The sequence below is a fragment of the Eleginops maclovinus genome, chromosome 3 (genome assembly GCF_036324505.1).
Source record: "Eleginops maclovinus isolate JMC-PN-2008 ecotype Puerto Natales chromosome 3, JC_Emac_rtc_rv5, whole genome shotgun sequence".
NCBI lineage: Eukaryota > Metazoa > Chordata > Actinopteri > Perciformes > Eleginopidae > Eleginops > Eleginops maclovinus.
The window spans coordinates 8,908,847-8,921,495 of NC_086351.1; the positions used below are offsets into that span (position 1 = coordinate 8,908,847).

At 41.5% G+C, this 12,649-nt stretch overlaps 1 protein-coding gene across 1 annotated transcript; it reads left to right on the plus strand.

The window, feature by feature from the left end:
• Positions 1-3,505: 3,505 nt before the first annotated feature.
• On the plus strand, positions 3,506-9,542 carry nr1d2a (nuclear receptor subfamily 1, group D, member 2a). Its single transcript, XM_063879419.1, has 8 exons — positions 3,506-3,767; positions 5,774-6,004; positions 6,107-6,195; positions 6,285-6,429; positions 6,520-7,229; positions 7,346-7,531; positions 7,843-8,053; positions 8,338-9,542. Exons 1-8 carry the CDS (start codon positions 3,737-3,739, stop codon positions 8,535-8,537), a joined length of 1,803 nt encoding a protein of 600 aa, XP_063735489.1. The 5' UTR covers positions 3,506-3,736; the 3' UTR covers positions 8,538-9,542.
• Positions 9,543-12,649: the final 3,107 nt, after the last annotated feature.

Below are 12,649 nucleotides of genomic sequence, written 5' to 3' on the forward strand. Positions count from 1 at the left end.
CAAGAGAAAATGATAATGCTGAAGTGGTCTCTTAATTTGTTCTGTGGCTGTATGTCACCGTTTGGCTCAAATACACTCAATACTGTGGACAATCACCACAGGAGCAAATAGGGATGAGGTGTCTTGCCCATCAACACAACGACATCCTGACTGCAGAGGGGCTAGGACCATTGTTCCCCTGGTCCGAAGATCAATGCCCTAACCCACTGTGCCACAGCCACCCATTGTGTTCATTAAACTCTGTTCAACTCTTTATCCTGCACATGATGAGAGCTGCCATATTTTATTTAGTTGTTTTAATAGTCATTAAATTAGACAAAGGAGTCATCGCTTAATGGCCATCACAATACAATTGCAGTGAAAACAGGTTCCCTCTCCTTAAGATCATTGCAGTTTTAACTTTGTTTCTAATTCAAGCTGCCACTGTTTCGGTCTGTTTTGCATAGCAAGATAACTACATTAGCTACACAACCGCACTGGTATCTAGGAAACAACAAGCACCGACTCTCTACTTCACAGACATGGTTCCACTTTAAAGCACACTAGACGATAATCCTTGACCCCTTTCACTCTGTGTTAGTGAAGTTGTTGGATTTGCTTCAGACAAATAAAGCCTCAAGGCATTTAATGACAGTGGCATTTTCCCTTTAAGTGAAGTCACCTATCCAACATCATTCAGTCAAGGCCAAGAAAAACTGTAATTATCTCAATCTGTTTGCAAACAACCGCCCTTTTCTTTGTCACTCTTCATGTCAGATTTGAAAGGCGACTTTACACAATGCTCTACAGGAACAATGTATTGTTTTCTCTGTTTAGAACACTCACTCAAGTCACAGCCACTCATGAGCTGTAAGGTCATGAAAACTGCAGTTGTAAATCTAAGTATGCATTTCTGAGAGGTGGGGAACACGCTCACATGTCCTCAGGTGTCAACACAGGAAAGACTGTATGTTAAATGATCAGTTCATATATGATCTGTGCCTCATAAAACAATTACAGGTTGAATAATTAAGATGGTAACCTTATTGATAAAACAGTATTTGGATGTAGGACAGTTGAGAAATTGAGAAAAGTTAAAAAAGCAATATAAGAGAAAAAAAACTGAGTATGTAAAGCAGTATTTATGAAATACAATTGGCCAACAGAGCAGCATTGACAGATTGTTACACTGGCAAAACAGAAGATGCCAGGAACACAACATTTATTAGTTTAATTCAGTGACTTGTATAACTTTCCAAACAACAAATGTTCCTTTAGGCATATGGCGTGTTCAGGCTTCTTGATCTGGTTGATCCTCTGCCACTAGTGAACTAAAGACGCCTAAATTCAGGCCAGACAGGTTAATCTGGTTTATGAATATACCTCTAACCTAACCTAATATAAACTCTGTACATGTACACACATGTTTTTTTAAACATACAAAGTTTTGCTCTCTCTTATTTTGAAAGATCTTATGAAAAAAGTTGAAACTCTTATTTGTACCATAACAGGAAATGTCCAAAGTTAATGGTTTAACGTGAACGTGAAATTCCTCTGATCAGCAAGTGTAAAAGTGAACCATTTACTGTTTTGTTAGCCTGTCTTTTAGCCTGTGAGAGTAAATTGATGGGTGATACAGTAGCCATAGAGAAGTTCCGCTGATACAAGTAATATGATGGAGTAAACGGACCATAAGTACATAGTGTTCTAACAACAGCTGCCAAGAATATTAAAGTTTGTCTGCTCGAGAACAATTCCTGTGGTTAGTCTTGTTTTGAAAACACACTCGCGGTGCATTGTGGTTAGGTTATCAAGTTCACAGATAAAATGTGTTGATCACGTTTTAGACATCTAGGTTTAATATAAAGTTTCAGTGACTGGATTCCAGAGTATAAATTCGATCCCAGTGATCCTGCATGATTGTCTTTATTGTTCCTTCAAAAAACAATTTTTAAAAAGTATATATTTTGGGGGAACTCTGAAATGCAGATAAGTTATTATCAAAATCACATAACAACGCAACAGCATGTGCATGTTTTCCATGTTCACCATCTTGGTTGGAACCTGAATGCCTGTGGCAATTTTTATGGTAATCCATCCAATCGGAGTTGAAACATGACTCTTCAAACCACAAATGCCAAGGGTGCACGTGACCACCACTTGTTAATGGCATCAATTAGCAATGTTATATCACAGTAGCAGGTGAGTGTTTGGATTTCGGTTGGCAAATATGTCTTACATTTCATAACAATCTGGTTAAGATCTCATTTATTCACTGCTCCCTCGTCCTCTTGCTTCTGATTTGACAACATGGTGAGGTGTGGGTGGAGGCCAACAGTCTGTATCCAAGAAGGGTTTAGTAAAATCCCTTACCTCTAACCACGCCACATCCACATGTTCTTTAAAGACTATAACTGCAGTTTCACATGAAGTGCTGCTTTTTACTTGATCTATATTTAGCCATGTACTTCCTTCAACATGCAATCAATCAGCATCAACTCTTTGATGGCTGGGGGAAAGTGGGGACTTCCACAGGATTTGACAAAGTGACAAAAAATATCACCTTTAATTCTTAGAAATCAGCTTGTGGTGACAGTGTTTATAAACAGGACTGTTTTTATACTGATCATTGTCTTCAAGTCCTGTAACTGTGCATAGGTGTCATAGACTCTTATTAGTCTAATAAAAGGGATTGATCATTAAATAGTGAGATTATTTACTCCAACCCTAAACTGAGAAGTAAAAAACAGCAACATAACACAACATTGCGTTGCTTGGGGTTTAAATGTAAAAAGGTCTGGAAAACATTTGACTGACTCATGTTGGATTTCATGGGAAAAGCTAGGGTGTATTTTTCCAAGTGGTCAATGTAAGTTGAAGGCAAGTGTATTTAAATTGCACGTTTCAGACACAGAGGCAATTTACACAAGCACTTACACACAAACAAATAAATATTTAAAAATCAAGATCTGACACATAAATTCTGCAAAAAGTGCAGAGGTAAAATAATCTAACGTCTGGATATGAATTACTTATGATAGTTTAATAATAGGCCTACAATTAGTTACTGTCATCACTGGTTTTAGTTTAGTTAAAGCTACTATAGAAGCCTAATTTGCAAATTACATGTTATTAGTTTATAGATTATGAACGTGTTGTCTGTGTTTTAATTGTGTCTACATAATTGCTTTCAAGTGCTGTACCACAAATTGCATATTTTAGAGAAAAGGTAGTTGCCTACATTATAACATAAAAAATAATTTAATAGACCAAAAACATGACAAGCTTGTCCATGAACTGCATAACTGTATTGTGTTGTTCCTGCTTCCCCCTTCACGTTGTGCTCTGCAACGTGAGCGCGGTGTTGCCATTCCTCGTTACGTCCACGAGGCTCTTGGCTCCGCCCCCGCGGGTGTACTGAAAGTGTGTCACTGGGTTAAAGTGGCTCGAGCGCCGGGTTTAGGGGCGTGGCCGACAAATGGGTCACATGGGCGAGCCCACTATTGAGAACATTTAGTTCTCCTGAATAACCCGCAGTCACACACAACAAGGGGGAGCTCCTCGGACTCAGACGCTTGTTCTCTCTTACAGACTCGGACCTGCAGATTATTTCCACAAATAGACTCCTGAAATGAGATTTATCTTTAAACTACTCACGCACAAACAATTGTAATATCTTCTTGGGTGTTTTGGGAAAGTGGCAGCAGTCGTGACAGACATTTTGCATTATATCTGTTTTCCTATTCCTCGAAACGAGATGCCTGAGGACATGGGGACAGCCAAGCCTGGTAAGAAACCAATATTTGATAACGATTGTCGCAGTGAAATGCAAAGACTGAGATGTTTTCATTGCATGCACTCCGCAAACTTTAGTTCAGGGACACTGTTAACATTTAAGTAAATGAAGTGTTATGAATAATTCACTATAAAACTGATATATTTAAAGGAAAGTTGTATCATTTCTTTTCTCGCTGGTACTGATACCACAGTGGCATGTGGCATGCAATTAGGAGCATTCTATAAATATATATATGCTTATAAGTTGAATTCACCGAATGCATCATAATGAGCATTTTAAAATAGATCAAGGAATATAAAGTAGTTCTTGGAAGGCACGGCACTAATGAATGGCGCCCTGCCATTTAAACTCTTTTCTATTTAGCTGTATTGCAGCATCATAACCTGTGTCAGGAAATGTTGGACACTTATTTTATGTAAATGTATCATGTTCTTGATTTGTAATGAAACGGCGAATATGTTAGCAAACCGTGTTTTATAAAATGGGGTTAGGAGTGTCGCTGCTACATTTGACACAACAACAGTGTTTATCTTCCCTCGCTCACATGGACAGCGTAGCCTAGCCATGTGCCCGTTTGTAGACGCGCTCCTGGAACACTGCTCGGATTGGTCGAGGGGCGTTCCTCTCTGCGGGCATACTCTCAGTTAGAACTCTTCCCTGATTGGCTGGAGCGGAGCCCATGACGCAGAACATTGTATAATGCACGCTGTATCACAGCCATCCTCGAGCGAGGCTGCGCTGCAAGGTACACGTGAGACCGTGTAGAGACAGCAGCCAGTGACCTAGATATGCTTCATCCCCTCCTCGCGCTTCGCTTTCACAGAAATTCATGACAGGTCCATGTGTGGGTGGGTCGTGAAAGAGAACCGTCATGGTTGGCCTTAAGTAATCATCTGCTGTGGCCCAAACATGTATTTTTTTCGAGTTGAGGAATCTTTAACTCAAATATTCCACTCAAGACGTACATTTAAATTTTAAACGGAAAATAACTAAGAATGTTTTTTTTACTGAATTGCCCTACTTCAAGTCTCTCACTTTAACTGGAACGGTTCATTTCTAGTATTTTGACCAAAGGGCAGTTGCATAACAATATTAAATCATGGTTTGAAAAAACGATTAACAGTATTTTCAGATAATAAAGCTGCAACTATTATCAAGATAAATATAACTGCCAGCTTTTTCAGAGATATCCAATTAATATTTAACGTAATTAAAAAAATATTTGGCAGATTGGAAAATCCCATGTCATGTTTGAAGTTTTCTAAATCAGAGCTCTACAGATACAAAGCGGACAGCCACCTGATGGTGATCCTCTAAACTTTAAATGCAATGTTCTTGTTACTAAGCACCTGAGCGGTTTTCTGGCCAAACATTACATAACCCAATAGCCTACCCTTTGCATTCCTTTCTTGCCTGACCCGGTCTGAAGCACACTCTAACAGCACAGAAACCACTGTATGTTATGTAATGGTGTTATTCAATCAGTAAGCACTGGAGGTGAGAAAGCTGGTCAATCTTAGCAATAATTCAACTAGCCAGAAATCACACAGATTTTGTACTGCTTCTCTGTCCAGGCGTCTCAGAGGCACATCATGTACTTTCTGTACTGCCAAGAGTTTGTTTATTTGGCATACCAAACTTTATTTTAAACTCCTGCTATCATCTGTGTCACAGTGACTTTGGCAAGTTTGATAGGTTGTGGAGTAGCAAAAACTGTGGTATCCTGTTAATATGGGTGTGTGTATTTGTGTTGTTCAGAAATAGATTGTCAGAAGCCCAAAGATAGCACATTTAGCATTGTGTTTATGCTAAAGGTTTCATATTAGAACAGCAGCTCTAGGATAGTCTGAATGTCTAAAGTGCTTCAATGGCAAACCACTGGTAACAATGTATAAGATCATAGATACTGGATATATTAAATAAACCATTAACAGCCTTGAAATATGAAGAAGTGATTAACCTGCTATAACATCTCATATCTCTCTCTCTCCACAGGAGGAGTCATAGCCTATATTTCTTCCGGATCTGCCTCCAGCCCAGAGTCCTGTATGAGCACCAGCCCGAGCAGAAGCTATTTGTCCACATCCCAGGCCGTGTCCCGCCCTTCCCTCCCCAGCAGGGCAGTGGGCATGGTGGTGGATATCTCTCCACCCACAAAAAACCAACGTAGCCACGGCATGGAGAAGGCTGGGCGCTCCTCCACATCTGCCAAGAGCAACATTACCAGTAAGCACATCAAAATGTTATCATAAATATTATGCTACGGAGAGAAAAGAAGGCATATCTGATCTGGTGCACATTAATCACCGCTCCTGTTTGTCTTTGCAGAAATTAACGGCATGGTGCTGTTGTGCAAGGTGTGCGGTGATGTGGCATCCGGCTTTCACTATGGAGTCCATGCCTGCGAGGGCTGCAAGGTGAGACAAGTTCCTGAAACAAAACATCTCCTCTAAAAATGTGATCTTGTTTCCGTCGTGACTAATGCTCTTCATCTGTGGTTCCTTAGGGTTTCTTCAGGAGAAGCATCCAGCAAAACATCCAGTACAAGAAATGTCTTAAGATGGAGAACTGCACCATCATGAGAATCAACAGGAACCGCTGCCAGCAGTGCCGCTTCAAGAAGTGTCTGTCTGTCGGCATGTCCAGAGATGGTGAGCAGCATATAAAGTTCAGTTTCAGTAAGCTGGTGTGATTCATCTACTCTTGACACATTCTAATAGCTGTCACTTTGCTACTCCCAGCTGTCCGATTTGGCCGCATCCCAAAGAGGGAAAAGCAAAGGATGCTGCTGGAGATGCAGAACGCCATGAACAACATGATGAGCAACAACAGCCAGCTGCACAGCATGCTGCACGGCCACCAGAGCACGTCTCCCATGGAGGCCATGACCAGCGACGCCGGTTCCTCGCCCTCTTCCTCCTCTACTTCCGATTCCCTGTCAAGCTCCAACCCCTCCTCCCCGCATTGCCCCCAGGACTCAGAGTCTGTGGTTTCAATGGACACCAACTCCAGCTCCGCCTCCTCCTGCGCATCAGACAGCGGCGAGGACGAGGCCGTAAATGCTTTGAGCAGGCAGCACCAAGATGCCTTTGCATACAGCCAGCAGAAGGTGCAGAGACAGGGCCAGGCCCCAACCACGTCGAGCACTGTCACCCTGGAGGCGGGGTGTGACGGCCGGGCGGAGGAGCAGCAGCAGCAAGATAGCTGGAGCTGCTGGAACAACAATGCGGTTGTGGGGGGGTACCAGCAAGGATCTTACAGTAACATCCAACACGTCAGCAACACTGCTTACAGGGAGGAGAAGGTTTACCAGCAGCAGCCTCAGCAGCTCAACAGCACCCCTAAGTGTGAGCCATCAGATGACAGCGAAACAGAACATGGGTTTAACACACAAACTGCCTCAAGTGGTTACAATGGACCAACCAGCTGCGTGAATAATAGAGCATACTTGGTGAGTTATCTATATATCTATCCATCTATAAAACATATTTCTATTCTACTTTTACCTCTGAAGTAAAAGCTTTGATGAGCCTCTCTGATTGACCTTCTGTCTGAATGTTTTTTCAGGTCTGTCCAATGAACACATCACCCTACGTGGACCCCCACAAGCCGAGCCAGGAGATCTGGGAGGAGTTCTCCATGGGTTTCACCCCCGCCGTGCGGGAGGTGGTCGACTTCGCCAAGAGGATCCCGGGCTTCCGCGACCTCCCGGAGCACGACCAGGTCGGCCTGTTAAAAGCTGGAACTTTTGAGGTAAGAGGGCAAACAAGCAGAACATAAACTCTTATTTTTATTTTTATGCTCGCTTTAAAGTGAAACACTGCAGGATCTTTAACACTCTGAGCCAATGTGGCTTTCCCAAACCGAGCGGACTGTCAGCTAATAATATTTGCTCTGATAAGTTTCAATAGAAATAAAAGAGGCTTCTTTTTGTGCAACTGAGATTTTATTATTTTTTCATCACATAAGCAGCGTCAGATATGTTATACAGGCAGATCAATTGCTTACCTGCACAAACCAAACCATAAACTAAAGAAACCCTTCTCTTTTTTTGACCCCCCCAGGTGCTGATGGTCAGATTTGCCTCCCTGTTCAATGTCGTTGAGCGGACAGTGACCTTTCTGAGCGGAAAGCGTTACAGCCTTGACACGCTGTGGGCGCTGGGCGCTGGCGAGTTGCTTAACTCCATGTGCGAGTTCAGCGAGAAGCTGGCTGCGCTGAGGCTTGACTCTGACGAAATGAGCCTCTTCACAGCCGTGGTGCTCGTCTCAGCCGGTAAGAACAAACAGTCTGAATATGTTCATGTATGAGAGCACATTGGAACTATTGCTGTTAGAAGGCTCCTTATGAACCTGGCAGCATGAATATATAATCTATTTGAATGATATCAACATATTGACACACACGGCATTTTAAAACAATTATTGAGGTATTTAAGGGCAAGCACACTGCACTACACATTAGATTTATTAGAACATTCCCTCTGATGTGATTTGAAAACATTATTTAAGCCCTGCTCTGTCTGACATTGGCCTTTATCCCCTCTTGTCCCGGCACAGATCGCTCAGGGATCCAGGACCTGAACTCGGTCGAGGCCCTGCAGGACAAACTGATCCGGGGTCTGAGGAACTTGGTGATGCAGAACCACGGCGAAGAGTCGGCCACCACATTCACCAAGCTGCTGCTCAAACTTCCCGAGCTGCGTTCCCTCAACAACATGCACTCGGAGGAACTGCTGTCCTTCAAAGTGCACCCGTGAAAGCTTCCTGAGGGGTCACACCTATGCCCTCCACCTAATCCACACACCTCCACCACCACCTCCACCAGGACCTGCCTCTTACTGCCCCCTCACCCTCCCTGTTCGACCAACCCAGTTGTTTGTTTCTAGAATGTATTGAAAGTTATTTTTTATTCTATTTTTGTTAAGTCGACCACGTGGGGTCTGAAGAGAGAAACATATAAAAGATGTACTGTATTTATAGAAGAGATAGCTTGTTGCACACAAACACACGCAAGTGCATGTGTGTCAGGTTCTTAGTTTTGCAAACTTGGAGGCGCTTTTCTATTCTCCAGAGAACCAAGAGTACTTAACTGGCTTTCTGAAAAGATATGATAAAAAACCAATTAGTCGATTCCAAAAGCCATTTAATTGTGTGTGTTCTCTGATGAGCGGGTGAATGTGAGAGACAATATGAACCTCACATACCGCGTGTTTGATTGGTCCAATATTTGACTGATACTGGCAAGGCAAGCTATCAGAAAATGTATTGAAGAATGTGTGACGACCGCTGCTAATGCATGGCTGTACCTAATGCAAACTATTATTACTTGGATCTTCTCCCCTTGCCTCAGAAAGCATCAGTTCAAAGTTTCAGTGTATATAGTGTTTTCTTTTTATTTAATTTTTTACTTGTGTTCGTCAACTGCCTGTACACTGCCTGGTGATTTCTGCGGGTTGTCCATGTTCTGGAGCAGAAAAACCAATAACATGTAAAGGCTACATGTAAACGTAGTCACACGCATTTTTGCTGTTGTCCCACTTTCCGGGTTTTTTTTGTGTGTTGTTTTTAATCAAACTTTGTGTGCATTCAGCATAGCACTGAATTTGATGTGGTTGTCATATATTTTGTTGAAATATCTGTTTCTTCAACTGGCAACACTGCCATATGTAAATATCTATATAAATCAATATATATATATATAAATATCTGATGAACATAGAGTATAAATATGATATAGTATGAATAAATACAAGTGAAGAATACCCTTTGTACTTTGTGGTTTTATTGATAGCCAAGAACTTTTGTACACATCTATCTTCCGAGTAGTAGCGACTGTAATCCACTGGATGGAGCTATTTTTACACCTTGATTTCAACTCACTTGAGAAACCCTGTAAGTTTGTATTTGCAAGTTGTAACCTGACATGCATGATTTTATTTAAAATACTCAAGAAGATGGTACTCTTAGTTACTCATGAATTTCCAATCAGCTAAGCTCCAACACTTTTTCTTTTTTAAAGACACTCATCGCAAAGTATTTTCTCGTGTTTCATTTATATGAGGAGAAGAACAACGAATATACCCTTAAAAAATACACCCTTAATCGTCCCACAGAGGGGAAATTTACATTCTACATTTGACCCATCCTAGTGTTAGGAGCAGTGGGCTGCCATTATGTATGGCACCCGGGGAGCAGTGTAGGGAACGGTGCCTTGCTCATGGACACCTCGGCAGCATTAAGTCTTTCGGGAACTTGAACCGGTGACTTATCCGTTCCCAAGTCAAGTCCCTATGGACTTTGCCACCACCACTTTAGTCGGATTAAGTCCTCCCCATTCTATTAACAGAGATGCTATAGAACATCTATACTTATTACTTACTCTGATCAGGCAACAAGGTGACATATTAGGCTTGATTACAACCACGTTGATGCAGAGCATTCAAAGTCAAATCTATTGTCAATCTGCTGTGTGTGAGATTGAGACAGGGAGATCGAAATGCTGTGTCTCACAATCCAAAGGAATAAAAGTTAAAATATCTAAAAATACTTATATAATCAAACGTGGACACATATACAGTGGGGCAAAAAGTATTTAGTCAGCCACCAATTGTGCAAGTTCTCCCATTTAAAAAGATGAGAGAGGCCTGTAATTTTTATCATAGGTATAACTCAACTATGAGAGACAAAATGAGAAAAAAAAATCCAGGAAATCACATTGTAGGATTTTTAATGAATTAATTGGTAAATTCCTCGGTAAAATAAGTATTTGGTCAATAACAAAAGTTCATCTCAATACTTTGTTATATACCCTTTGTTGGCAATGACAGAGGTCAAACGTTTTCTGTAAGTCTTCACAAGGTTTTCACACACTGTTGCTGGTATTTTGGCCCATTCCTCCATGCAGATCTCCTCTAAAGCAGTGATGTTTTGGGGCTGTCGCTGGGCAACACAGACTTTCAAATCCCTCCAAAGATTTTTATATGGGGTTGAGATCTGGAGACTGGCTAGGCCACTCCAGGACCTTGAAATGCTTCTTACGAAGCCAATCCTTCGTTGCCCTGGCGGTGAGTTTGGGATCATTGTCATGCTGAAAGACCCAGCCACGCTTCATCTTCAGTGCCCTTGCTGATGGAAGGAGGTTTTCCCTCAAAATCTCACGATACATGGCCCCATTCATTCTTTCCTTTACACGGATCAGTCGTCCTGGTCCCTTTGCAGAAAAACAGCCACAAAGCATGATGTTTCCACCCCCATGCTTCACAGTAGGTATGGTGTTCTTTGGATGCAACTCTGCATTCTTTCTCCTCCAAACACGACGAGTTGAGTTTTTACCAAAAAGTTCTATTTTGGTTTCATCTGACCATATGACATTCTCCCAATCCTCTTCTGGATCATCCAAATGCCCTCTAGCAAACTTCAGACGGGCCTGGACATGTACTGGCTTAAGCAGGGGGACACGTCTGGAACTGCAGGATTTCAGTCCCTGGCGGCGTAGTGTGTTACTGATGGTAGCCTCTGTTACTTTGGTCCCAGCTCTCTGCAGGTCATTCACTAGGTCCCCCCGTGTGGTTCTGGGATTTTTGCTCACCGTTCTTGTGATCATTTTGACCCCACGGGGTGAGATCTTGCGTGGAGCCCCAGATCGAGGGAGATTAGCAGTGGTCTTGTATGTCTTCCATTTTCTAATAATTGCTCCCACAGTTGATTTCTTCACACCAAGCTGCTTACCTATTGCAGATTCAGTTTTCCCAGCCTGGTGCAGGTCTACAATTTTGTCTCTGGTCTCCTTTGACAGCTCTTTGGTCTTGACCATAGTGGTGTGTGGAGTATGACTGTTTGAGGTTGTGGACAGATGTCTTTTATACTGATAACGAGTTCAAAAAGGTGCCATTAATACAGGTAACGAGTGGAGGACAGAGGAGCCTCTTAAAGAAGAAGTTACAGGTCTGTGTGAGCCAGAAATCTTGCTTGTTTGTAGGTGACCAAATACTTATTTTACCGAGGAATTTATCAATTAATTCATTAAAAATCCTACAATGTGATTTCCTGGATTGTTTCCCCCATTCTGTCTCTCATAGTTGAAGTGTACCTATGATGAAAATTACAGGCATCTCTCATCTTTTTAAATGGGAGAACTTGCACAATTGGTGGCTGACTAAATACTTTTTTGCCCCACTGTATATACAAATTCCCACATCAAGCACAAATAAACCTTGTTATTTTTGTATATATTAACTGTTGTGCCTTTTATTTAATACAAATACAACAGTCAATCTATACACAAATAACAAGGTTCACAGATTTGAAGCCAAAATTGTAGACTCTAAACTCTAAATACAGTAGTTGTCCCTTTGTATGGTAAAAGCAGGAGCTACATATCAGTTTAAGAAGAGGTATAAAACAGATCACTTAAAACAGCTGAGGATACTTTTCTCAAATACTTAGCTATAAGCAAATTGTCGAGACAGTGTTTTAAAAGTGGACATTTAGTTTGTATTCAGAGCCTTCATAATGTAAATAATCAAGAAATATTTACGAGTTTAAAGTCCAACGATCCATGAGCAGCCTGCATGATAGTCCCTAACTCGCATGCAATTCATCATGCAATAAGTGCTAGTTGCAAGCTTCAGAACATTTGCAATTCAAGTCTTTTCAGATGGTTCATTCAAATCTAAGAGTAGACTTAACGTCAACATACCCTCAGTGCTGATGATGATGTAAATGTGGCAAAGCACTCGTAAAACATAAATCTCCTGTCTGATATTTTGTCACAAATATAGTTGGAATTAACTAAAACATTTCCTCTTAGTATTAAAATAAATGTGTGTTAAAATAGTTCAGTTGAGCTCTGATGCAAGGTCAGCCGCAG

Bases quoted from the DNA above. Each gene is read 5' to 3' on its own strand.
- nr1d2a (XM_063879419.1), top strand. From the start codon at position 3,737: ATGCCTGAGGACATGGGGACAGCCAAGCCTG. The intron at 3,768-5,773 runs GTAAGAAACCAA...CTCTCTCCACAG, and splicing joins CATGGGGACAGCCAAGCCTG to GAGGAGTCATAGCCTATATT. The intron at 6,430-6,519 runs GTGAGCAGCATA...TGCTACTCCCAG, and splicing joins TGTCGGCATGTCCAGAGATG to CTGTCCGATTTGGCCGCATC.